This window comes from Rattus rattus, chromosome 10, assembly GCF_011064425.1.
Source record: "Rattus rattus isolate New Zealand chromosome 10, Rrattus_CSIRO_v1, whole genome shotgun sequence".
NCBI lineage: Eukaryota > Metazoa > Chordata > Mammalia > Rodentia > Muridae > Rattus > Rattus rattus.
In genome coordinates this window covers 70,271,449-70,299,064 of record NC_046163.1, presented here as the reverse complement: position 1 = coordinate 70,299,064, position 27,616 = coordinate 70,271,449, and the positions used below count along the sequence as shown (strand labels likewise).

The window sequence follows — 27,616 nt, the reverse complement described above, 5'->3', positions numbered from 1 at the left end:
CTCTCTCTCTCACACACACACACACACACACACACACACACACACACAGAAACAGACACAGACACAGACACACAGAGACAGAGATAGAGAGAGACACAGACACAGACAGAGACAGAGATAGAGAAAGACAGGGACAGAGATAGAGACACAGAGAGCAATCTAACTGCCTTTCTGGTAACTTCTGCCCACTTAACTAGAGACAATGTTAAAACTCATTACAAAATCACAGCAAAAATCCTGTGATGTTTTTACAGGAGCATGTGAAGAAATCAGTGGTCAAACTGAGTCTAGAAAAATCACTTCCTGCATAGACATGAGACAAGTGAGATCTATGCCTATATAGAAGTGTAGTAGGTAAAGATCTTTGCCTGTATGGACATATGACAGCTGAGATCTATGCCTACAGACATGTGTGACAGGCGGAAATACTGGCCAGGTCAGCTGGATTTCCACATCCACATAGGCTGGAAAATGTAGCTTGACCTCTTTCACAAATATACATACATCACATGCACATGGAGAAAGACAGAGACAGACAGAGGGGGCAGAGGCAGACAGAGATGGAGACAGACAGACAGAGACAGAGGGACAGAGAAAGACAAAGGAGGGGCAGCCAGAGTCAGCCAGAAACAGACAGGGAGGGGAACCAGCAGAGGCAGGGAGACAGCATGGTGGAGAGTGGGAAGAGAACTGTGGGCTGGTGAGAAAGGAGCCAGTGTAGGAGAGGAGAGGAGAGAGACAGCAGGCCACCGTGCAGCCGTATGTCTCTCCTACCCTGAGCTGCCTTGAGCCTCCTGAAGTCTGTCTAGCTCCAGAAACACAATCACCCGATTTCACGGCTAATCACTACTTCCCAGGATCTCCCTCAAGTACTTCCTGAAGTCAAAGGTCCACCCCAGCCACAACCCTGCTCCCAAAGCCTGCTATCGAGTGATCACACTGTGTGCCTAGGCCAGGCACAGCACCTGAACCCTGTGCTTCTTCCACCAGAGCCTCCACTGAAGGAGAGGTTCTTCCTGTCATCTTGGTCCTTCCTTCCAGAAGTCCTAGAGACACTGATGCTAGGTGGGCAGCCAGGTGTTGCTAGCATCTCTGGCCTGGTCCCCAGTGCTCACTCTGAATTGGAAGGCATCTCCTGAAGCTGACTGGTGAGCTTCAGGTGAGCATCCTATGTGGCTCAGTGAAGGGCCCTGGCACATCTGCACAGGGCCGGTTGGTAATAATGGAGGTTGATAGCAACTCCAAGCTCTAGCCCGCCTGTCTCTCCTCAGGGAATAGCCATGCCTCTTGGTTCCTCAGAGCCCACTCTGAGCCTAGCTCCCAGGCTTTCCTTAGCACAGACTCTGAATGCACACAGGGCATGGTCAGTGGGCCCTGCTCCATCCATTCGTGCCCTTTCTGGCAGGCAGACACTGTGATTCCTCTGCTGCCCAGGAAAGCAGGTGCAAGCAGACATCTGGGCTTTTCTTCCTGAGGCCCAGCAATACAGGCCAACCCTGCATCTCATACCAGCAATGGGGTCTTTTATTTTTGATCACAGATGTTTAGCTCAGAGTACTTTAGTTTATGGCAGAGTGGAGTGAAGTGCGGAGACCCCTGTCATTAATGCCCTGCACTAGTGCGGCACCGTGTGACCAGTAAGCCAATGTTTGCACTTATTATTATCGGAGGCCACAGCTGGTGTCTGGAGCTTGCGTACTATCTAACATGCTGTGTGGTTTAGACCAGTGTTGAGTGACGTGTGACCATCCCAGTGTCACACAGCATCAGCTCTCTGCCCTGTCGCTCCTCTTCATGCTACTCCTCCTGCCATCTAAATCCCCGGCAAGCATTCCTCTTCTCTCCTCTCTGCACACTTTTGCCTCTTGCAGAAATTCCTAACACTGGCATCACAGAGTATGTAGATGTCTTTTATTTAGTAATGTGTGCCTAACCTTCCTCCATATATTTCCATGATGAAGTAACTCTTTTCTTGATGAACCATATTCTATGGTGGGCTTAGACTATGATTTTCCTGTAACAGCAACTTTTGTAAACGTCTTAGAGGAGTGCTGGTCATTTCAGCCTGGACCAGTGCAGATTCTGTCCTGGAATCTCCCTCCTCCTCCTCCTCCTCCTCCTCCTCCTCCTCCTCCTCCTCCTCCTCCTCCTCCTCCTCCTCCTCTTTCTTATCTTCCTCCTCATGTTCCTCTTCCTCCTCATTCTCCTCCTCCTCTTTCTCCTCCTCCTCCTCCTCCTCCTCCTCCTCCTTCTTATCTTCCTCCTCATGTTCCTCTTCCTCCTCATTCTCCTCCTCCTCTTTCTCCTCCTCCTCTTTCTCCTCCTCCTTGTTCTCCTCCACCTCCTCCTCCTCCTCCTCCTCCTCCTCCTCCTCCTCCTCCTCCTCCTCCTCCTCCTGGTCTCCTGCATATGGAGAGTAGGAGGAGATGAGACCTGTGCCTGGATGCAGACTGACTCACCTCTGCAACCTACAGTAGCTCTCTGACATATATCAGTGACCTTTCAGGCTAGTCACTGTGTGGGGGCACCAGCGACAGACACTAACTCACAGTGTAGCGTCCCTGAGTCTGTCCCCTTTCCTTGGCTTTTATACATCTCATGTCTATGCTGAGGATTTCTGCCACTCAATGACGTTGATAAAATTGAGAACCAAAGCAGACACGCAGACTTCATCCTTCATCCCGGGTCTTGACAGTGGCAGCAGGAGTCACAGATGTGAGTGTTTCTCTCCCGATGACTGTGACCTATGAGCAATGGCCTGCGTCTAACTCCAGAGATGGTGTGGATGCCGCTGCAATCCCCCTGCAGGCAGCACTGTTCAGATGTTGTTTTTTATTTATCGTTTTATCAGTTTTCTTCCTGAGCCACGCTCAGGGTGGGAAGTCTTATGGGGGGACTCATTCAAGCAGAGGCTCAGGTGCAAGACTGGAGGTGCTGTGGGCTTCACAGGGCCTGAGAGTGCAGGTCATAAAACATGAGGGAAGGGGTGAGGTTGACACAGAGTCTACACTATATAGCCTACGCAAGTCTCAAATTCATGACCTTCCTGCTTCAGCCTCCTGAATAGCTGAAATTAGAGGCTTTTAAAACTGAGCCAGACTTCTTTTGTTTTGGGGTTTTTTGTTTTTGTTTTTTGGGTTTCTTTTTAGGCAATGTTTTGCAGTGTGTCCAAGGCTGGCCTTGAACGCACTATCCTGTCTTAGGCTTATACCACCACACCAGCTGCAGCAGGCATCTTTACCAGCAGAAAGCTGACCCAGTGTGGTTCCCAGGCAGCAGTGATTTAAAGTGACAGAAGCTCACAAGGTCCCAGAAACTAGAGCCTGGCCTTCCGGGCCACCCAACCCTCCAGTGCGATAGCATGAGAAAGCAGTCTGAGGAGGGTGGCAAGTCACCCCCGATCCTTCCCTCCTCCAATGTCTTCACAGTTCCTTCACTCCCCACAGAGTAAAGCATTTAGGGCCCTTGGAGGGTGAAGAGAACCCACTGTCAGCAGCACGCCTCGCTCTCGGTGAGTATCAGCCGATCGCTGGCACCAGCTGGTTCGGTTGCTCTATGTCACTCAGCCAAGAAGGGTGACTCCTGGCCAGCACATCAGCACACAGCAACCCAGAGACACTCAGTTTTCCCCTCTCTCCCCTCTGTACTTCCACACTGCAAGAGCAACAAGCAACAAGGTTAGGAGAGGGAAGCTTCATCCCTCGGGACCCTAATTTTAATCCAGAGAGCATGCCAGCCCAACGGTCTGCCAAGGGCTCCAGCTCACCCAGGTTGCAGGCCTTCTGTCCTCTAACCCATCGCACTAATGTGCGGCATATTCACAAACAGCCTCCAGAGAGGACGATTACCCGGAGCAGATGATTACCCGCAGACGGGCAATGACGCAAACGGAGGCCATCTACATATAAGCAAAGCAAGTTGAAACAAAGGGTCATTTTCCGGCTGGAACCATCAAGAGAGTGATAGCCACAAGCTGGATGCAAAGCCACGGGCATTAGCAGCTCCATCCAGCTCTTTCGTGAGCCAGACCTGAGCTGGGTCCAATCTTTTCCCTTCAAGTCTCCCTAAAACACACACACACACACACACACACACACACACACACACATGGACACATGCACACACGGACACACACACACACACACAGACACATGCACACATGGACACACACACACACAATGCACACATGCACACACGCACACACGCACACACACGGACACATGCATACACGGACACATGCACACACATGCACACACACACACGCACGCACACACACACAGCAATGACACTGTGGTCTTGTCCCTTGTCTTTGGTGGTCTGCACTGGCACACAGCCCTCTGGCATAACTGTGAAGACACCAGGGACAGTCGATTACGCTCCATGCACATTTTTATGACAAATGAGTCAGTATTTTCTTCACTCTTCCTACACTCTCCCAGGATAAGAATCTGGACCAGAGGGAGTCGCAGTCTTAGATCAGCAGTGCTACAGCCCCAGCCAATGGTGAGGTGAGAACAGGGATGGAATATGAGTCACTGGGCCATTAATTAGATCACGTCATTGTCCTTGTGGTGGTTTGAATGTTTGGCCTAGGGAGTGGCCTATCAGGAGGTGTGTCCTTGTTGGGTTGGTTTGGACCTGTCGGAGGAAGTGTGTCACTCTGGAGGTGGGCTTGGAGACCCTCCAACTAGCCACTTGGGAACCAGTCTCCTTTTGTTAGCCTTCGGATAAAGATATGGAACTCTCAGCTCCTCCTGTACCATGCCTGCCTAGATGTTGCCATGTTCCCACACGGATGATAATGGACTGAACCTCTAAACCTGTAAGCCAGCCCCAATGAAGTGTTTTCCTTTGTGAGTTGCCTTGTGTCTCTTCACAGTAGTAAAACCCTAACTAAGACATTCATTAAGGGACTTCGCTACACTTTCCCCTAGACTAACTCTTAGGGAAAGTAGTAAAACAGATCTCATGACCTCCTCACCTCTACCTGCTGCTGGCCTGGCCCTCCACTCCATTAGCTTAACTTAATGGTAGCTTTTCATAAAGGGTGCTCTCAGGGACCAGTGGATCTGCCCTTTATTGGGCATCGTGTCAACACCACATCTGTCTCCTCCACACTTCACAAGCCGAGGGGTAAGCACAGGTTAGCAGCTTCTAGTCAGGTTGAATCACTTCAGTGTGGTGTGCTCCTGTTTTATCAATCTGTCACTGGGAAGATGAAGATGGGGCAGAAGGGGCCCAAGTACTTCTGTGAGCAGGTGATTGAGCTCATGTGAGAGGCAGCTCCCCACACCCATGTCTGCTTTCTTTCCAGTGAGCTCAGAAGGGCCTGTCCATCTCTGACCTCCAGTGACCTCCTTTTACCCGCCACTAACCATCTCACCCATTTCACTTTCCTCCCATAGCACTGCAGGGCAAAAATGGCAAAGGTAAGACCTCTTGTTTTATCAAAGAACATCTGAGGCAACACAGAACAGACTTAGAGCCCAGTAGGTCTGAGGCTGGAGCTCGCAGGGGGCTCAGGGTGACATGAACAGAGCTGCAGCTGTGACCACAGGAAGATCAGGGACCCCGTCCCCAGCTTCCTCACACATCTCCCAACATGCCACAATTGTTGTGAAAGGCACAGTCAGCAGTCGTCCAAAGCTTTAAAAGTTGTCCGTCCTGAATCCCTTAATGCAGGAACTGCTACTTATGATCATGAGGTGGTCAGACCTCTGGCTCCAAGCTCTTTCCAACATGAAGTCCACTGATAACAGATGCCTTTCCTAAACCAATCCATCCCACAAATCTGCAAATTAGGGGCTGTCTCTACAGTGCTCAAAAGTGAAGGCTTCTCAACCCAGCACACAGTGCCTGAGAACAAGCTTTCCGTCCTGTTAGCCTCTAGGCCGGGGAGACAATCTTTCATATATGTTTGCAGCACTGCCAGATCCTAATGTGAACTCATGGGAACTGAAGCTGTCGTGTTTAGTTGCAAAATTTCAATGCCACTGCTATAAATAGCACATGGCTTATTTTACAAACCTATGTGGCTGTATGAGTATGTGCATGTGTGTATATGCATGTATATGTATTCATGCATGTACACATATATATTGTGTATATGTATATATGTGTACACACATGTATATTTGTGTGTACACTCACATATATGTTTGTATATGTGTATATGTATATGTGTGGTGTATGTGTGTGTATAGTATATATATGCATGTGTGTTAAGGTCTAGGTAAAATATTATGGCCTAGATGGAATGTTAAAATCTAGGTAGGACGTTAAGTCCTAGGTAACTGTTACCTGGCTAGCCTGACATTTTATGCTGTTCCTAATATTATAAGGAAATTTTGTAAGTTGTTTCTGCTGTTACTAGGAAACTTTCTCACACCCAAGTTGACTGCATATTCTGTTATGTTCTGGGCCCTTGGAAACCAATCAGGATAGAAGTCAGAAGAACTGTTTTGTATAGTTACCCACAATAATCTTGGACCCAAAGCAACCATCCATGTGTATATGAAATCTCTTTTAGGTTACAATAATATATTTGAATTATATAAGCCAATAGCATAACTTTCTTGAGATACAGACAGCTCCCAATATGAACCTGTGTGTACGATTTTATGGCATTTGCTTCAGTAAACTAACCCTCGTATGGACCCGGACATAAGAGATACCTGCACCAATGTAAGAAACTATGTGAAATAAGACTTCCATTTTGAGTAGGGGTCAAGTCAAGTTTAAGTTCCCAAGACCTCCCTGGGAACTGACATCCTACTTGGCAGAAAGAGACATATATGTGGGTGACCGACATCCTGGTTAGCAAGTTAAGACATGAATGTTAGACAAGTCCCATCCTGGTGGACAAGTAAGGACATGAATTTTAGACAAGGCAAGTCCCAGTTGAATACTCCAACCAATGGGAGCAGGATAAACGTTCAACGAAGACATGTTGCTAAGGAAATTCCCTATCCCTAAATTCCAATTGGTAGAATCATGTTCATATGTACATATGTGTACTTGCCACAGATGTCTGTGGCTTAAAAACCCTGTAGGATCTTAACTTAATGTCATGGTTCAGCTCCCAAGCCTGAATCATGGCCCTGATTGATCAGTCCTGGGGTGTATACTTAAAACACTATCCCTGTCTGACTGAGATTAGTGATCATGTGTTTGTGAGGAGACTCTTGGGCCCCAATGTGTGTGTGTATACATGTGTGCATGGTGTATGCACGGTGCATGTGTGTGTGCGCGTGCGCGTGCGCACACGTGTGTGTGTGTGTGTGCATGTGTGTGCATGTGTGTGTATGTGTGTGTGGTATGTGTGGGTGTGTGGGTATGTGCCTGCGTGTGTACATGTGCATGTGTGTAAACATGCTATGCATGGTATACAGAATCCAGAGAGACACATCTGGCTTTTCTTCTATCGCTCTCCACCTTATTTTCTGAGACAGGGTCTCTCACTGAAACTGAAGCTGAGTTCCAGTTAGGCTGGCTGGCCAGAGAGCTCCCGGAATTCACTTGTCTCTGCACTCCCGGCAATGGGGCTGTGGGCATGCACAGTTTAACCTGTGTGCTATTAACTGAATTGAGGTCCTCTTGCTCTCACAAGCACTCTTATTCGCTGAGCCCTCTCGCAGCCGCTCAAGTGTTTGTTTATTTTTGTATAAAATTTAACTTCCCATGTGTGTATGAAATCTCCCTTAGATTACAATAATATATTTGAATTATATAAGCCAACAGCATAACTTTGTTGAGAGTCAGACACCTCCCACAATGCTCTGCAGTTCACATTGAAGAATGCCAACTTCCTCTGCAGACAGGATTCTGTCCTCTCTGGTCTGACAGACTCATTGAATCTTGCAAAACTCGCCAAAGGCATCTAGGAATTAGCCCTTGCAATTTTATCCTGTATTAACAACTGATCCTGCTTGCACACCCCTACAATACCAGCACTGAGGAGGCTGAGGCAGGAGGATTACAAGTTTAAAGCCAGCTACATACCAAGTTCTAGACTGACTACACAAGGCACCGTCTCAAAAATAAAGTACTTTGAAACAAACATAGCTGGGGTCATTCTGGAGCAGGTGTGTATCAATGCTCTGTGCTCCACACTCTGATCTTGGCATTGCTTGGTAGGACAGCTACCCCTCAGCTGTACAGCAACATGGCTCTTTGGTTTCCCCACAGGAAGCAGCTGATGCCTTCAGCTACTGCTGTGCAGGTCTGAAGACAGAGGCATGGCGATGCCCTCAGCCATTGAGTCCTACCATGAATGGGAGTAGATTCTTCCTTCCATGGCTACCTTTACCCCAGAGGATGTACCATGCCTCAGCTCGGCCTCCAGATGGCTGCCTAGTTGTCCAGTTAATCCTCCTGACCCTCTGTAATCAGAGACAATGAGGTCCTGGTGCCGAACAAGCTGGAGGCTTATCAAGCAAGCTGTTTTATCTTAATCCGGAATGGAGGAAATCTTCCCTCCAAGCATCATCCAGATAAGATCTACAGTGCTCCTTGCGGTGACTTGGCATCCTTGCTTTTTGAAAAGAGACATTGGTTCTTCTCCAGCCCTGGAGCCCTTCCTGCCACAGCTGTCTCAGGCACCTGTTCATCGACTGCCTGATCATGTCCCGGTCTCAACATGGTTACAAAGTATTTACAAGGCTGAGACTCCACACAACCCCAGCACCTGCATATCAGAGTAGCCCAACAAACAATTACCTCCAAAACCAACACTAGCAAAGAAACAACTCATTGCAACATTTCCCCGGAAGAACAGAAATTGCCTCAGTTTCCATCCGTTACAGCCTGTGGAACAGCCAGCATGGGGCAGATAAAGAAAAAAACCCATCATCAGAATGCCCAACAGGTTCACATCCAGAAATCGAGCACCAAAGGGAAGGCTCCCTGGTGCAGTGGCCATGCATGACTGCTTCTGCAGCCTCCCTTCCCTGAGCCAGCAGCTGCACTCCACGTGGAGGAAGAGTGAGCCCTTGGTCTCTTTCACACCCACTCAACGACATGCAGGACCTCTGGACCTCCAGAGGACAGGAACAGCAGGCAGGATACCCATGGTGCATGCTCCCTTTGTTGTGGCCATGGCTCATGCTGCCTCCCACCCATTCAACGACTCTTGTGCTGACCACCCGCATTTCATTCAGCTTTAAAGACATGACAACAAGGTCCAAGATTTGAGGGATGTACCTGACTCTCTCTCCCCTCCAGTGGTGGTGGGATCTGATCAGCAAAACCAATCTTCCCTGGATCACCCATAAAGGCACTAACCTCATCCACGTTCTCAAAAGCGTTGATGACGTCATATGGCAAACAGGAGAGAAGGTCGATCACAAACCATGTCTTCAGGTAGTTCATGCGGATAAGTTTGGGGTCAGAGATCACTTCCCCCGCTGGCCCGACAAAGGTGGTGTGAAAATTCAAGACAATGTCCACCAAAAAGATGACATCCACGATGCTGTCCACCACCAGCCAGGCCACATTATTCTGCCTGGTTTTAAAGGAGACGTTGTAAGGGACCAGGATGGCTGTGTAGAAGGTCAGGATCAAGATGATCCAATCCCATGTGGTCTTAAAGACACAGTAGTGTAGGATGATGTGGGGGGGTGTCTTTGGCGCCTCTTGCTTGTACTGGGGGAGGATGTCTGAACCCAGCTGCAGGACCTGTCCAGAAAAACAGCACGGAGAGAGACAGAGTTAGGACTTAACAGAAGCATCTCACCAGCCTGGATCTGCCAATGGCAAACGCTCACAACACTTGGAACAGATCATTAGCTACAATAGCAGATGCTGAGGGAATTCGTGTGAGCACGCTAATGGAAGCGCTCATACCGCTGTGATGGCAGGCCGTTATCTGGCGGACGGCAAGCTGAGCAGTGCGCTAAATACTCAGACACACTTATTATTGTCTTGCTCGTCTCTAAGCACAACCCTAACCTACTTGTTTCCCTCTAGTCAGTTTTGTATGTGACACGTGAGAAGCCACGCAGAAGAATTAGGCACGTTTATCCCATAATATTTATACATCTATTGTTCTGTGCCAGGAACAATGTGGTATAGGTCATGGGCATCTGGCAATGAAGAAAGAACGCAGGGCCTCCCCGCTTGGAGCCCAGCCCTATACACACATGGAGGATTACTCTGTGTGGAGGATTCACACTGCAAGGAAGGCTGACTTGATCCCTCTTCCTGAAAAAGGGGGCCAGGGAGTATAAAAGAGTCCACATTCCACCTGTGCTCAGAGCTGTCCTGACTTTGTCATAGACGTTCTCTTCCTGTGAAAAGGACTTTCTCATCAGAGCAATTAAGGGAACACGGGGGCTGAGGTATGGTTAAGTCAGAAGAGTGCTCTCCTAGCATGGACAGAGCCCTGGGTTTGACCCCAGCATTCCATAAGCCAGGTGCGATTGTGCTGGCCCCGTAACCCCAACACTGGAGAATGCGAGAGGAAGATAGAAAAATCACCTTGGCTACACAGTGAGTTTGAAGCCAAAATGAGACACTTGAGACCCTGGCCCCCCTCACCAAAAAAAAAGGGGCTTGGGCTCAAAGAACAAAACAGATAAAACCGATTAAATAGAAGGCGGAAAAGATGGAGTAGGAACAAAGACACAGCAGGTACTCCCTGACTTGGCTCCTCAGGTGTGCCCAGTCTTTGAATAAAAGAGGCAAGTAGCCTAGAAACACCAAGGCACACGGACAATACCACTCTCCACACACAACCCATTTTCTCCAGCCAAAGGTCAGGGCACCATGCCACGCTTCCCAGAACAGAAAGCCCTTAGACAATGACTGTGCTACTGAAGCCATGGGCTTCAGAGATTATTGTACTAGGAGTGGCAAAGCCTGTTCCCCTCCCAAAAGTTCATCCTGCAGGGGTGAGTCATGCAGAGGAAAGATCCTGAGATCTTACCATACCCCAGCAGTATGAGGTCAATCCAGAGTGGGAGAGGAGCCCCTCCTGGTGGGAGGAGGGGCCACTCCTGTCACCCACAGAGAGGAGCACCCCGCCAGGCACAGAGGCACATACTCCTGATGCCAGATGGCTGAGGCAGGAGGATCATTGGAAGTTGGAGGCTAGACTGGGCTACAGAGTGCATCCCTCAATGTCACTAGAGACAGAGTGACATCAGGCATCAGAAGCATCAAACACGAGATTATTCAGACAAGCTGGAAAATAAATGGAAACACAGGACATCCTGGCACAAAATGAGCAGATGCAAAGAGGAGTCAGAAACTTCAGACCCCAATATAGTAACCACTATAAAAAAACAAAAGTCCATGGGTACCCTCATGAGCAGAGCCTCGGGGGCATGGAAGAATCCGTAACTTGAAAACACACCTGGAATCCTTCTGCAGTTCCTGCTCTGTTACAGACATGACCACTGTAACTCAGAGAGAAGGGGACAGTGCTAGAGAGGACCAAGCCACCAGGAAGACAGGTCGACCCTCATGTGGTTGTGTGGAAAAGGATTTCAGAGCACATGAAGCAAAAAGAGTATGGAAATGGAGAGGGAACTCATCCACAGCACGACGCTCTCAACAGAGGACACAGTGCTAGGCAGAAGACTAGCGAAAGTGGTGGAAGATGGACCTCCGTGGTAGAGAGTTAACATGAGACCTTGGGTTCCATCCTTACCCTGGGGAAGCAGGGAGGGGAAGGGGGAAATGAGAGGATTCACAAGAAGAAGTAGAATTTGATAAAACCGAGAAGCAGTGGGATTTTTAGACTGATATAATTCTCTTCCCCCAGCAGCAGAGGCACACAGAGTGTTATGGAGAGAACCTCATGCCAGTCCGTCAGACAGCCGCAAACACTTAACAGAAAACCACACAGTGCCCGTCCTATACCCACACACATGCTGGAAAGACAGCAGGAGAATATGCGAGCACTTGAACACTAAACAATGCATTCTTCAATAATTCATGGGCCAAAGAGGGCATATCAAAAGACGATTTAAAATACGCTGAATTCGGTGGGAATGAAAACTCAACACCTTGGAACCAGTGGGGTGCGACTGCGGCAGAACTGAAAGGGAGGCGTGCAGAGATGAAATGAGAGCCCTGACCCAACCCCTCACCTTGAGAACCTCTGTCAAGCTAGCGGAAAGCCAGCAGAAGGAATGCTAAATGGCAGAGGCATTCGGAAGCACAAGGACAGCAGGCAGTGGTTTTTAAAAGATTAGAACCAACACTGGGACTGGGGTGCTGGCTTGTAGCTCAGTGATCAAGGCCCTGGGTTCAATCCCCAGCAATAAAATATAAAGGAAAAGCAGTGTAAACTGTCCAAGAAAAACAAATGACCAAGGGTGAATGAGTCAGAGTAACCCCTGGGAACACAGGAGACCAGAAAAGACAGTGACGAAAAGCTATGGCGACTCAGTGCTTAGACGCTTCAACAAATGGATCCCCAAAAGGCACACAGCGTGGCAACCCACAGCTCGAAGCCAAAGGACTGAATTCTTACTGTTCGACTCCCCAAAGCAGATACAAACCAAGGTTTAAATTCCCAAAGCAGATCTCTTCAGTCCCGGGGGGGTCTTCATGATGAACATTTCCAGATCTAAAGACCGAAATCACAGCAACTTTACACAACCTCTTGCAGAAAACACCAGCAGAGGGGACAGTCCGCAATTCTTCCTGCGAAATTAGTGATACCTCGACTCCCAAACCAAAGACAGCATAGAAAACTACAAATCTGCCCCATAAACCTATATACGAAAAGTCTTAACAGCTGGCAGTAGGCAGCGCTTAGCAGTATTCGAAAGTGAATGACCATAGCAGCATATTTCAGAAGTGTAAGTTGATTCGATATTTGAAAGATCGGTGATTGATAACGCTCGGTACTCATTCATAATATTTAAAAAAAAAAACAACTTGGATATAGGAATATGGGGAAATCTTTTTAAAATTTACAAAGGAACGGAAGAAAAGGAGGGATGGAGAGAGAAAGTGGGAAAGGGGTGGTAGAGGGGCACAGGCCCTGTGACCTATGGCGAATTCACTTTATCACAAAAACCCAAGAGCTTTCCAATTAAGATGAGGAAAGGTAAGACACTGGCTCTCATACTCTCCCTCAGCACTGTCTCGCCACACAGTAAAGCAAAACAGGAAAGAACAGGTGACCAGGTCACAGAGGAAGTCACACAACTCCCCCATTTGCAAAGAACACAGTGGTGTCCCTACGGGTTCTCTGAGAACCTACGGGGAAACCTGGAGAAGGAACAGGGCAGTTAGCAAGTTCAACAAGACAAGAGAGACACACAAAAGCCACTGCATTCCTTTACCATAGACATGAACACCGAAATGTTACACTACCATTTATAACTGCTGAAAAACACATGGGGTAAATATAGAAGAGCGTGTCACACCCCAATGTTGAAAACAACAACATGTCAATGAGACAGAGCCAAGAAACGAGGAGACGCCATTGCCGGAACTTGGAAGTCCCAACGCACCAAACTTATCCATTCCCCCCAAATGGACATCTAAGTTTAGCACAGTTCCTATCAAAATGCTAGCGAGAATCTTTCTAGACACACATGCTCAAAAAACTCCCTAAAATTATGTGGAAGGGAAAAAGAATTCGAATGCCCAAAGCAATTTTTAATAAGAATAAAGTAGTTGAAACTTGCCAAATTATATACATTAAACACATGTGGGTTTCTTGGTTTTATTTATCTCTCCTCAGAGGAGGGGGAGACATTACTAAAGGATCAATTATACCTCAGTAAAGAAGAAAGTGGGGGGATGGGTGTAGCTGACTTTGAGACAGCTACAGCTACCGTAATTAAGACTGGGCTGTCAACAGGACACTGGACGCAGGAAACAACATTATCAGAGGATAGGGTAAGGCTCACCCAAATATGCCCATGTGACTTTCATACCACTGGGGTGTGTGAACCCTCGCAGGCCAAAAACCAAACCCTTAGCTGTGCTTTAAACCTTATCAAAAACGGAACTCAAACATCACTGGATGTAGACTGGATGTAAAACCACATCTCAAGAGAAAATGTCTGAGAAAAGCTTTAGGATCTTACATTCAATGGCATAACCATGACTGGTAAATGAAGAAAAGACCTGCTGGGCTTTACAAAGATGATTGGACAGGTGTGGTCGAAGCAGACGCCTGCAAAACAGCATCAGCAGAGAGCTAGCATGGAGAGCATACGATCTAGTGTGCCGACCTCCAATTCAACAGGAGAAAAGCAATCCGGTCAGAAAACATGTAAAAGGCATTGCCGACATGGATTTACAGAGAGCAAAGGAGCACATTAGCCATTAGGAAAACACAGAAACCACAAGGAGACTTTCCTGCATGCTTGTCAAAATATCTGATATGAACAGCCATGCTGGGCACAAAATGCCAGTGAGAAGAAAATGATCAGACCCTCAGTAGGAAGGTAAAATGGAGTGGCCATCCCAAAAGAATGTGGCAGCTTATGGGACTCAGGAAGCAAAGTCATATGGCTGAGCTTTAAGTCCAAAACGTGGTCACATGAAGACCTATGTGAAAACACTTATAGACACTTAATAGAGAAAACATCAGTGGAAATTCAGATAGCCTTCAATGGACACAGGGTTAAGCAAACCCTAACACTATATATCTATATGAGATATATATATATATATATATATATATATATGTAAAACTCAAATCAGCACCACAAACATGTGCATTAGACATAATTACCTGCCTGACCCTCAGTAAAAATCTTTCAGCTTTGTGATTTATATAACACACCTTTAGTGTGCACACATGAATGCATCTATATGATGCACATGTGTGTGTGCATGTGCATGTGTGTGCAAGTGAATGTATGTGCACATGTGTGTGTTCATGTATGTGTGCATGTGTGTGTGCATGTGTCCATGCATATGTATTCATGTGTATGGGCACATGTGCATGTGTGCATGTTGGGGGGAGGTGTGCATGTGTGTGTGTGCATGTGTGTGTGTGCATGTGTGTGTGCATGTGTGTGTGCATGTGTGTGTGTGCATGTGTGTGTGTGTGCATGTGTGTGTGCATGTGTCCATGCATATGTATTCATGTGTATGGGCACATGTGCATGTGTGCATATGTTGGGAGGAGGTGTGCATGTGTGTGTGCATGCATGTGTATGTATGTGCATGTGTTTATTTTCAGATAGGGTCTCTTCATTAGCCTGGAGCTAGCCAACTAGGCAAAGCTACTGGCCAGCCCGAGGATCTTCAATCTGCCCCTCCTAGTGCTGGGATTCCAAGTGCACATGAGCATTATCACATGTTTGGGGGTCTAGTCCACGTCCTCACTCTTGTGAGGCAGGTACTTTATGGGCTGTGCCATCACCCAGGTCTTACTACAGGTTTATGATTCCAATTATATAACTTACTTGCGATAACACAAAAATATTACAGTAAATGGCTGCCCAGGCTGAAGAAGGGTGTGAGGAGAAGGAGGTAGGTATGTGGGACCGTTTAGCTCCATTGTTTAGAGCTGTCTGGGAATATTCAGTTATCTCAAATAAGTTTAGTGTTTAAATATCAACCAAATGTAGGTGAATTATGAATGCTATGAGGAAAGGGGCCCCATGAATCTAGCTAAGGAAAAGGCAGGTGAAAAGGGAGATGGGGTTTTAGGGTTTGTTCTGTTTTCCAAGACACAGTCTGAGGGATAGACTACCCAGCTAGAAAGCTATAAGACTCTCCTCGCAAGCAGCTATGTGCAAACTGAAGCCACCCACAGCTCCTGAGTTCTGGGCAGCAAACCCTCAGGAAGAAGATGTCCTTTCTGAGAGCAGTGGCCATGCCTGTGACAGTCTGATAAAATCCACAATTATTTCTAAGTGGGGTTTTCTATCCTGAGTCTTCTGAGGGCACTAATACCCCCTGCCTGAGAGAGGCCTGGACCAAAGGTACCCACATCTCTCCACAGTGCTAGGCTGACCACGTTTTCCTCATGCAGCGTCCCCTACAGGAGTACCCAAGAGGATCTGAGGGAGGCACCAAGGTAAGCGGGAGGTGGATGGAGAATTGTGTGCAGCTTCCTCCTTCCATATCCAAGATTCAGCTCTTACACATTAACCACAGAGACCATCATTTTAGAAGTATATTTGGATACTAGAGTTTTTTTTTCTTGCCCATTTTCATGTGTTATGATTTGCACATGAGTGCACAGTTTTTGCATGTGTGTAGATCACACATGTGGGGATATGTGAATTCGTTGTATAGGCCCAAGGTTGATATAAGGAATCAAACTTGCTCACTCTTCCACTGTATTCACTGAGGTGGGGTCTCTCGGTGACAGCCAGAGTTCATAGCTATAGCTAGTCTCTACAGCCCCTTTGCTCCGGGGCTCTTATCCCTCCCTCCCTCCTGTGGGTAGAGCATGGGCTGGCAGCAGCTACATGGGCTCCTGGGGATTTAAAGGCAAGCACTTAACTGCTGAGCAAAAACATTCTCTTTACATTCTCTTAACAAGCCTGTGGAGAAAGCTATGAAGGACTGCTCGAGACAGATTCAAGCATCTGACTTAGGCTCTTGAGTATGTCACTCTGCTGTGAACTCTTAGCGTCCTCATGACATTGTGAAAAACAGAAATAACATGGAATTCTGCAGAGCAAGCACTTTATTTACAGAAAATCAATACCCTTAAGAAAATTTCCTGACCAAGAGACCATTTTGCATCCAGTAAGCTATCTGGCTACAATCACCATTTATAGTAACTACAGCGACAAGTGACTGATTATTCATATTGATCAGAGAAGATCCCTCATGAGATTGGCCAACTTCCTCCCCAGGAGGTGAACATGGCGATGGAGTCTGGTAACAGCTTTGATCCAGCAAAGCCTCAACCCATCCCGGTCCTTCAGTTCGTCATTGTCTGCCTCAGGGCTTATGGGAGCTGGGGAGATAAGTCAGTCTACAATGTGCCTCCTGCACAAGCATGAGGACCTAGGTTCAACCCCGGTGTCCCATGAATGTAATCCCAAAACTGGAGAAGGAAAGACAAGGACATCTTTGAAGTAGAAGGCTGCCCAGCCTTGTCTGCTCAGAGCCAAGCCAGTGAGAGCCTATCAGGAAAAGGGGGGACAGGGGACAGAACTTTAGGAATGACAACTGAGGTTGACCTCTGACCTTCACACCACACACAGAGAGAGACAGAGACAGAGACAGAGAGACAGAGACAGAGAGACAGAGAGAGACAGACAGAGACAGAGACAGAGACAGAGAGACAGAGAGACAGAGAAAAGGGTTGCTATCCTCCAAAGGGCCAGATCTTCTGGGCTCAAAGTTAGGGCAGGTATCTCTAAGTGTATGTCTCCCTTCCACACTCAGTGCTTTCCACAAGCTTGGCCCAGTGTGGAGAACAGGATGCTCATCTAGAATGTTGTCTTAGTCAAGGTTTCTATTCCTGCACAAACATCATGACCAAGAAGCAAGTTGGGGAGGAAAGGGTTTATTCAGCTTACACTGTTCATCACCAAAGGAAGTCAGGACTGGAACTCACGCAAGGCAGGAAGCAGGAGCTGATGCAGAGGCCATGGAGGGATGTTACTTACTGGCTTGCTTCTCCTGCCTTGCTCAGCTTGCTCTCTTATAAAACCCAAGACTACCAGCCCAGGGACGGCACCACCCACAATGGGCTGGGTCCTCCTACCTTGATCACTAGTTGAGAAAATGCCTTAGAGCTGGGTCTCATGGAGGCATTACCTCAACTGAGGTTCCTTTTTCTGTGATAACTCCAGCTAGTGGCAAGTTGACACACAAAACCAGCCAGTACAAATGTGCTGGTCTGCAAGTCCTGGAACCATAACACAGCGCTCCTACCAACGTCTCTGCCCTCAGCAGCATGGTCAGGTGTTTCTAGTATCTTCCTTTGGTCATTCTATACAAGTGAAGTTAAGGAAGGCAAAGAGCTAGCAGCCTTTCTACCACACTCCCTATCCCAGTTAGTATGTTTAGTGCTGTGATACTGCGCCATGACCAAAGCAAACCCAGGGAGGAAACGTTTTATTTGGCTTGCACTTCCACAACACTGTTCATCCTCAAAGGAAGTCAGGACAAGAAGTTGAAGGCAGGAGCTGAAGCAGAGACCATGAAGGAGTGCTGCTTACTGACTTGTTCCTCATGACTTGCTCAGCGTGCTTTCTTTTTTTTTTTTTTTTTTTTTTTTTTTTTGGAGCTGGGGACCAAAACCCAGGGCCTTGCGCTTCCCTAGGCAAGCGCTCTACCACTGAGCTAAATCCCCAACTCAATGTGCTTTCTTATAGAACCCATGGTCATCATCCCAGGGATGGTACCACTCACAATGGGCTGGGTCATCCCTCATTAATTACTAATTTAAAAACAAAAAGTCCTACCTACCTACTTACAGCTGGGCGTTATAAAGACAGCATCTCAGTTGAGAGGTACTCCCCTCTCAGATGACTATAGCTTGTGTCAAATTGACATAGAACCACCCAGCCCACTTCCTGAGGGCAGGCTCCTATCTAAGTGCATGTTCTGGTTCTATGCCCAGTACTGTTCACAAGCTTGGTCCAGTGACTCCCTCAGCCAGGCTGAGGTCCCTAAGGCAGATGCCATTTCTCCCAGTGTAGTATCTCTGGTTCATGCCCCCCACCCCATCCTCTCTGTAGGACATCTGAGCAAGGCATGTTTCTGTCCTAGGTGCTCTCCACAGGCCTGCATGGATGGGGCTGGGAGTGTTCCCGCCAACAAGGAAATAGTGTGCAGAAAGTCAGACAGGCCCATCAGTCACATTTCTCTAGAGCTCTTCACCCCACAGTCCTCTGCTGCATCTCTAAACCCCCACAGTCTGCCTCTGAGGAGAGCAGGGATGGGGAGGCAGAGGCTCGGTGTAATGGAGGGGAAAATGACTCACCCTACATCACAGCAGGGTTAAGGAAGCAGAGGAGGTGGGGGTGGGCAGGCTGCCAGCTCTGAGTGTGCAAGTCACACCCTGCTCTAGACACCTTGTGTAACAGTGACCCACACAGTCCTCAATCCTGAAGCCCCGGGACATTAGAAGGCATTTCACTCACGTCCAGGCTGGGAAATAGATCACAAAGGTGAAAGGTTTGCTCTCAGTCTTACTGCAGTCTACAAGAAGGACACTAACTAAATCCAGTTTCCTGATTCAACACTTCTTCTTCTACTGTGTGCCAACTCTCTAAGAAACCCAGGCTCCCAGTAGAAGGCACCATCTCCCCTCCCAGTGTGACCTTCTCCAGAACATTTTATTAAGGTCCTTGTCCTAGCTACTTTTCTGTCTAACAAAGAACACCCTCACCAAAAGCAGCATGAGGAATAAAATGGTTCATGGGGTAAAAGTCCCAGGTTCATGGGCCATGGCAGAGGTCAAGCTGGCACTGTTCACTCTCCATCCACAGTCAAGGACAGAAGCGAATGCATCCATACAGCCTGCTGGCTCTCTTCCAGCTTTGTCTCCCCCTATACAATGCCCTTTTGCCTAGGAACCCACAGTGAAATGGGGCTTCTTATACCAATTAACAATCTCTGATAGACACGCCCACAGGCCACCCTGACCTAGATTATTCTTCATCCAAATTTCCCCCCATGCCAAGTGATTTAGGTTGTGGCAAATTAACAGTTAAAACTAACCATCACAGCACCAAACCAGCTAGACTGGGCTGGCCTGAGTCTGTGTCCCCCTTTAGAGTCATCAACCCACATATAGGGGAGCCAAGGAAATGACATCATGCTGAGTGGCTTTGCCGAGATGAGGCTGTGATTTCTTACACTCAGCCGTTTAGCCTGTTAGCTAGATGTTCACTCTTGGTTCATGTTTCGGCTAAAGCTGAACCAAGAGGCCCTGCCTCTTCCAGCAGTCACAGGCCCACACACTGGCCCCACACTCACCCCTCCTCCTGTTTCAGTAGACGGTGTTTTCCCTGTCAAAGGCTAACCCCTCCACCTGCCCTGAGCCTCATCTTCTTCTACTCGCTCCAATGCCTCACCCCTACGCCTGCCATGATGCTCCTCAGTCCTTCCCCTTAACCTTTCTGTGGACGTAAGTTCTTTCCATCACCTCTTAGACACAAGTCAACTCCCTTTCCTTGTTACTTCCCTTTTAGCCAGACTCTTTTAAGAGAAGTCAGTGTCTTCACTTTTTGTCCTCAAGTACCTGCCTTGTATCTTATCTGATCACCGCCTTCTAGATCACTCACTCTCTAGAGACTACCAAGGTCATCAGCAATTTCTCTGTGGCTAAATGTATTAGATCTCTCATCATCTTCTCTCTCTGTCTCTCTCTGTCTCTGTCTCTCTATGCCTATGTATCTCTGACTCTGTCTCTGGCTCCTCCCCTCCCCCCGGGGGGTATTTTAGAGATTTTTTTTCTCTCCTCTGTCATTTACAGGGTGTGTGTGTGTGTGTGTGTGTGTGTGTGTGTGTTCAAGTGTGCAAGATGGGCATACACAGATGTATATGCATGTGGAGTCCCAGAGTTTGCCTTGAGTGTTTCCCTCAATTTCTCTATGCACTTGAGGCAGGACCTCTCAGTTTAGCCCAGAGCTCACCAGTTGTCTAGTTGAAGCCCCAGGGATCATCTGTCTCTGACTCCTGAGTGCTGGCATTACAGGCAACCACCGTGCCTGCCTGGTTTTTTCATCAGTTCAGGGGATCTGCCTCGCTCTTGTGCAGTAAAGCACGTTATCCACTGAGCCATCTCCCGCACCCACTTGTCTTCCTTCTTGAAACACTCTCTGCTTGGTTTTCTCTCCACTCTTTCCAGCCCTCGTACCACAGAGACATGCAGCTCAGATCTCCCTACATGAGAAGTGATGTCACCAATTTTAGGTTTCTCATACAAGTCCAATCAATTTTCTTTCTCTGTGTGACTTAATAGCCTTTTAGGTCCATCTGTGTTATTGAAAATGGTGAGATTTAACTGTACTTTAGTAATATTCTACTGTAGGTATAAGTATGTGGTAGGATATTTCCTTTTCTTTTTTTTTTTTTTTAGTCTACTGGTACACTAATGCACAAAGGTTGCTTCCATGCCATGGCTATCATGAACAATCTTTGGTGAGCACAGGGGGGGCAGGCAGCTCCTTGGGGTCCTAATTTCAATTTCCAGCTGTAATTCTTGGCAAAGTATAATCTCATGAATCCTCACAGAACACTGCTATCCACATGGCATAGACTAGAGAGAATGTTACATATTGAGGCTGTCACAGGCACTCCTACAGAGAAATAAAAGCCGGTCGGGGTAGACCATTTAGCCTCAGGGAGGTTTCTTTCCACCCCCAACCCTCCACCTCAGGGAGGTTTCCACAGGTGCATGTGCCCAGGAGAGAGGTACTGGGTTACAGTTCCTATCTCAGTTAGGGTTTCCATCACTGTGAAGGGACGCCATGACCAAGGCAACTCTTATAAAGGCAAACATTTAAGTTTACGCTGGCTCACAGTTTCAGAGGTTTAGTCCATTACCACCATGGCAGGAGGCATGGCAGCACACAGGCAGGCCTGGTGCTGGAGAAGGAACTGTGTTGGGAAACCCTGCTATTAAGGTTGCAGTCTACCATGACTAGACAGCTCCCTGAGCTCAACGGAAAATTGGAAAACTCCCTTTTACAGAGGGGCTTCCTCTTCTCTGCCTGACCCCACATCCTCTACCTGAGGATGGTCACATAGTCCTTGGCAAAATTACAGATTCAACTTCCTGGAATGCCTCTCTGTGCAAATGAGGCACTCCCAGTTCCTTAAGTCTCAGCCAATGACCATTCACCCTCTGATGAACCCCTTCCCACTCTCCAAGGTTTATACAGCCCTTGTCAACTCTGAACAAAGAACACAAGCTGTTTCACTGAAATCCTCAGAGAACATACCCCCCAACCACCGCAGTGAGGGAGGGACCAAATTCCTGCTGACCTACCCATTCAGGACTGCGCTACAACCTTCCCAGCCCCGCACTCCAAGAGAGGAAGTGGAACCACAGAGCTGAGAGTTCCACCTCTTGATCCCCAGGCAGCAAGGAGAGACTGTCTTCTCCAGGCAGCCAGGAGGAGGCTAGAGTCCACACTGAGTGGAGCCTGAGCATAGGAGACCTCAAAGCCTGTTTACCCAGTGACACACTTCCTCCAACAAGGCCACACCTCCTCCAATAAGGCCACACCTCCTCCAACAAGGCCACACCCCCTCCAGTAAGGCCACACCTCCTAATAGCACCACTATTTACAGCCAGGCATTCAAACACATGGATCCGTGGGGGCTAAAAATACCATTTACTGGGTGTTTGCTCTAAGCCCCAGGAGGAATGAGTAAATCCCTTATATGTTCTTTAACTCCTGTAACTCCATGGCATATCCTTCATAATCAAGAAGAAACGTAGACATAAAATAGTAAATGACTTTATCCCAAACCGAAACTTTCAAGTTGTGCAGCCAGCATGGAAACCCTTGTCAAGGTGAACGCCAGAGTAATATTTTCAAGCATCTGTCCCAGCCAGGGTCTGGATTTAGTCATTAAATCTACGTAGCTATTACTGGGTCATGAAAGTAAATATTTGCTTTCATTTTATAGGCAAAGATATATTACTTCACGGAGGATAAGCGTGAACCTGATTAACGAGAGGAGCTAAGACAGAAAGCTAGTTCTAAAGGTCCAAAACTCCATCAACTAAAGCACCGAGAACCAGTGGAAAAGTATATAAGCTGCACACGTGATTCTCTGCAGTTTACATGTAAATTAGTAACAAAAACCAGATAAAATTATAAAACCATTCATTCTGATTACTTGGCACATCCCAAATATTACCTCAACACCAAGTCAACGTGGGACTGGTGAGATTGGCTTTTACATTCTTTCACTCTGGGAGACCTCTCAGTTCAGAGGCGCCATTTCTCCTTTATGCTCAGTGGTCAGCGTCCTGAGCAACTCAAGCTCTGAATCAGGAGTAGGACGCACCACAGGACCATCCTAGATGAGGGATCAACAAATACAGCCATTTTCCTCAAAAGTAGGTCTGTAGTTTGGGTTAAAAGTGTGCACTGTGGGCAATGGTGTCACGTGAACATGTATGACAGACACTAAGGTCACAGGACAGAAGGGGGACAGCGAGGGGAGCACAGGGACGCCTTTGGGGGAAGAGCTGCAGGCACAGTAAGTCAGTCCTGACACAACATCTGCAGGCCCATCCTTGAGCCTCAGCCAGGAGCCATAGTGATCAACCCCAGCAAGGCGAGATCTCGAGCCTCAGTTTTCCTATCTGAACAGTAAAACTAACGTCGTCTGCATCGGAGCAGAACTGCACAGATCAAGTCAGAACAGAGGTGCTGGTGTGGGTGCCTCCATATGGTCTAATGGATCCTGAAGTGGTATTCAAAAACTAGTATTTTTTAATTTAGTAATTTTATAAGAAAAATATTGTTCAAGAGATCCTGAATAAGAATCACGGAAGTTTCCACAGTCGATGTGTGTGGAATCTTCTAGAAATATATCCTTCTAAGCCAAAACTGCAGTGATTCAGATAGCCACCAGTCTCCTCAAGAATCAGGGACCAATTGCTGCACAAATGAAATAAGACCGAAAGTTGATTTATTTAAGGGGGAGAAGGTATCCTACAGAATCTATGGACCTTCTATTTTAATAAAAACATCCACTGATTAAATGTCTGATGGGAAGTCGGCCATGAGAAGTTGTCCCCAAGGAACTGATGATGGTTTAGAATAGATGTATTAACAGAGAGCCACAGTACAAGGCAACAAGAGGTGACATGGGTGTTGAGAGCAGAGAGAACAAACTGACTGGGTGTAGGAAAGGACTTAGCTGTTAGGCGGCCAAGCTCTGCCCTGGAAGATGAGCCACAAGGCAGAGGCTCACAAGGGTGTTTTTAGCACACAAATAGTTGTGTGTAAATGCCCCACAAATTAGAGGCAGGCAGTGCAAAAGCTTACTGTGGGGCGAATCAGCAGTGGCTGAAGCTTGTGTGTGTGTGTGTGTGTGTGTGTGTGTGTGTGTGTGTGTGTGTGTGTGTGGGGGGGGGGTTCTAGGCACCAGAGAACACAATCCGGAGGTGAACTTGGATTAGGGGACAAATGGAGTTGACGAGGACCTGGCATACAGGGGTGGTTTTCAGTACAGGACACTAACTGAAGATCTGTGAGGCTCGTGGGAGCAGTGGTATAGAGAAAGCCTAGAAGGTCCAAGTCTGGAGGCTGGGAGGGATCTTGATAGCCGCGTACATCCAGCGGTTAGCATGTGAGATTCTTTCGGAACCCCGAGGAAGAGGAGACACGGGTTTAAACACATGATCCTTCCTGGGATCTGAAATGGATCCTGAAAGGGTCCTCTCAGGAGAGCCATGTGGCACATGCCCACAAGCAGCAGAAGGCACCTGAGTCAGATGGAGAACTGCCTTCCTAAGAGTGTCCCCCGAGTCCTCCCCACTCTGCCTAACACACTGGCTCACTTAAGGATGCGCACAAAGAGAAAAACATCCCCTCCTCCATCACCCGCACCGCCCCACATATCCCCCTCCACGAATGGCAAGACCGTGCTGGCTCTCGCACCCTTACTCCCACATGTTCCCTTCTACTTCCCCACAGCAGCTTCAAAAGCTCCTGGGCCTAAAACCAGCCCGGGTGTTTATGGCTGCGGTGTCACGTGCTCAAAGGAACAAAGAATGCTGGGCCTTAGCATGGCTGGGGCTGGGCTCAGTCACCGAAGAAAGCCTGACTTGGGGCTTCCGACATCCTGAGCTAAAGAGTCGCTTCATTCCTGTTATAAACGCCCTTCTCCATGAACTGAGCAGGTGCTATTTTTAGGGTTTTCCATGATGCACTTGCTCTTTAACGGAAGAAATAAAGGCAGAGGAAGCAATCAGGGTGCTACCTCAGACACACTGGAGCGCCAGCCGAGCAGCCGCCATGAGATGATACCTCACACTCAGCGGCCACTCAGCCATAACTTGATTTCTGCCCATTTTTCTGAGTCCTTCAGCTGCATTCTTGGAACACTGTTTTGAAAGCTTCAGCTACATTTTAAAGTTTTAGGATGGTTTAGAGTTGAGATACACTGGCCAGAAAATAACATCACCATGTGAAATCCACCGCAAACCATCTTCCACTGTCCATGGTGAGACACACTACTGTCACAGGGGAGGTGGGGAGAGATCCGTGTGGGAGAACAAACCAGTCTTGGCTAGGGATCAGTCTTTGCTTCTTTTCTTCCTTTGTTATATAATAAACATTTACCAGGCACTTGGCATATTTTAGCATTGTGGCAAGTGTCTATTTGGTTTTGTGTATGTGCATGTGTATATACATTCATGCACATTCATGCACATGCGTGTATATGTACCAATACAGGTGCATATACATGTATATGTGGGTACAGGTGTGTGTACATGCCTGTGGAGGCTACAGCACAGCCTGAAATATGATTCCTAAAGGATCACCTAGTTTGGGGCTTCACTGTTTGCTTACTGCTTGAGACAGGATCTTCCTGGGGCTTCACCCACCCTGGCAGGCCAGCAAACCCCAGGGATCTGCCTGCCTCTGCTCCTCGGATGGGATTACAGTCAAGCACTACTCCAGGTTCTCGTGCGTGAGTTTCTAAGCTTGTCCTCATGCTTCCCCCAGAGCCACCTATCTCCCTGTCGCAGAGCCGTGTCCCATTGTAAGAATACATGTGAAGAAACGGCCCTTCCCGGAAAGACCTTTCATCCACTGGAGAAGGCAGATAGAAGTCAGTACATCCCCAGCGACACACACACTCGAGAGGGTCTGAGAAGGACATGCTGGCAGCCTGGGAGGACAGGGGATCAAGCAATAAGACCCTTGTGGAGAAGCATGACAAGCACAAGTGTGGCTTCTGCACATGAAGGATGAAAAGAAGGTCCCTACCAGGAGATGGGTCAGACTGAGGAGGCCATGTGCCCAAGCCCAGGGAACAAGAGCCTGAGGAGAACTGAGGTGCCAGCCCTGAGTGAGGGCAGGAAGCAGCTGAGCAAAGGGTTACTCCAGTTTGGGGTCACCGTGTACAATTTGAATAAGCCCAACGACGCAATAAGAAGCTGTTAAAACGTTGCAACTTTTAACAGCGTGCAATTAGATCAGACGTGTGTTTTAAAGCATCTCATATCCACACAAACATCTTCGAAGGTCAGTGACATCCTGGCTGCTTGAGGATGTGGGGAGGATTAACAAAGCTAAACAACCTTTCAGCCTGCTGGTCCTCCGCGGCGGAGGCTGGCGGGAGGACTTGGGTCAGTCTGACTCCAGATTTCTTTCTTTTTCCACTACATCATCCTGTCTCCTCCAGAAAAAGAAGAAAGAGATGTGAGTGCTACAAGAAAACCCCCGGGGTTGGTGTCAGCTGGATATTTACGGCCTTTTCACCAAATTCAAGTAAAGGTTTGACCCGCAATGTCACTGAACTTTGTGCTGTCCCCTCCCTGACTCTAGCAAGCAAAGGTCCTAAAAATACAATAAGCATGTTATAGAAACAGTCCTCAGAGAAGGGCAGGGACTCCCCCAAGTATAACAGACGCTATGGCCCCATGTGCAGGGGGCCACCAACAAGTCACCTCCAGGGTTGGGAGGAAGGCAAGCATCATTGTACAGCCACTCCCCAAGCTCACCTCTAGCATAGCATGAGGTGGGCATTTCTAAGCTCTCCAGTGACAACACTAAATGAACTGTGTACCAGGCATAGCCCCATGGTCCACATGCAAGCAGTGAGGATTCGTTCCAAAGAGGCACTAGGGGGTCCTTGAAGTTCCTCCCACTCTTGGGAGTTCTTTCTCACTTTTCCTTAATAAATCTATGTTAACCCTGTTCAAAACTACCATTATAACAAGGAAAATGAGCTCACAGGGCAGGGAGATGGCTCAGTAGGTTAAGTGTTGCAAGGTAAACACAAGAACCTAAAAGCTTTCAGTAATAGGGAGGCAGAGCCAGGAAGGCCCTGGGGATGACTGACCAACCAGTGACCTCTAGGCTCAGTGAATGGAATCTCAAAAGGAAAAAGTGATCAAGGAAGAGGCATGATGTTGACCTGTGACCTCCACACAGATGCACACACATACGAATATATGCATATGCACACACGGGCACACACATGTGCACACATGCATACATACACATGAATACACACACACACACACACACACACACACACACACACACACACCCCTGAAGTTCCATCCACTAGGGTGATACTCTCTCCAAAGCCTCCTGCAGAAAGGAGTCAGGAACATTAGCACTCATCCACAGTTTTCATGGACAAAGGAAGTCGATGCCCCAAAATCAGATGGAGTGAGAATATCCTCTATACAGAGACTAAAGCAGGATAGTTTGTTTCAAGAAAAAGATCCACATTTTGACTCACACAAACCCTGGCAGCCTCCACTGTAGCACAGACTGGGGACAGAGATGGAAAGACTCTGGCCAGCTTCAACCTGAACATCAGAAGCAGGGACCATAAAGAACAAGCCTGATATGTGTTCAATGACAGAACTGCATCCACACCAGTTCTCTGAGCATCTGTGAAGCCAGCCGTGCTGGTGATGAGACTTTTCCTGGGGAGATGCAACACGCATGTCTACTCGCCCCAGATAGGGAGTCCATGACAGACAAAAGTACAGACACCATTAAAACCC

General features: G+C 47.8%; 1 protein-coding gene across 2 annotated transcripts in view; it reads right to left on the bottom strand.

Annotated features, from left to right (window-relative positions):
* Positions 1-27,616, bottom strand: part of Kcnh1 (potassium voltage-gated channel subfamily H member 1) — a 298,193-nt gene that overhangs the window by 209,544 nt on the left and 61,033 nt on the right. Inside the window, exon 6 of one of the 2 annotated variants that reach the window (XM_032915372.1) lies at positions 9,202-9,675. In XM_032915372.1, coding sequence (XP_032771263.1) covers positions 9,202-9,675 — 474 coding nt within the window. The remainder of the gene's footprint in view (positions 1-9,201; positions 9,676-27,616) is intronic. The other variant, XM_032915373.1, reaches the window with a different exon arrangement.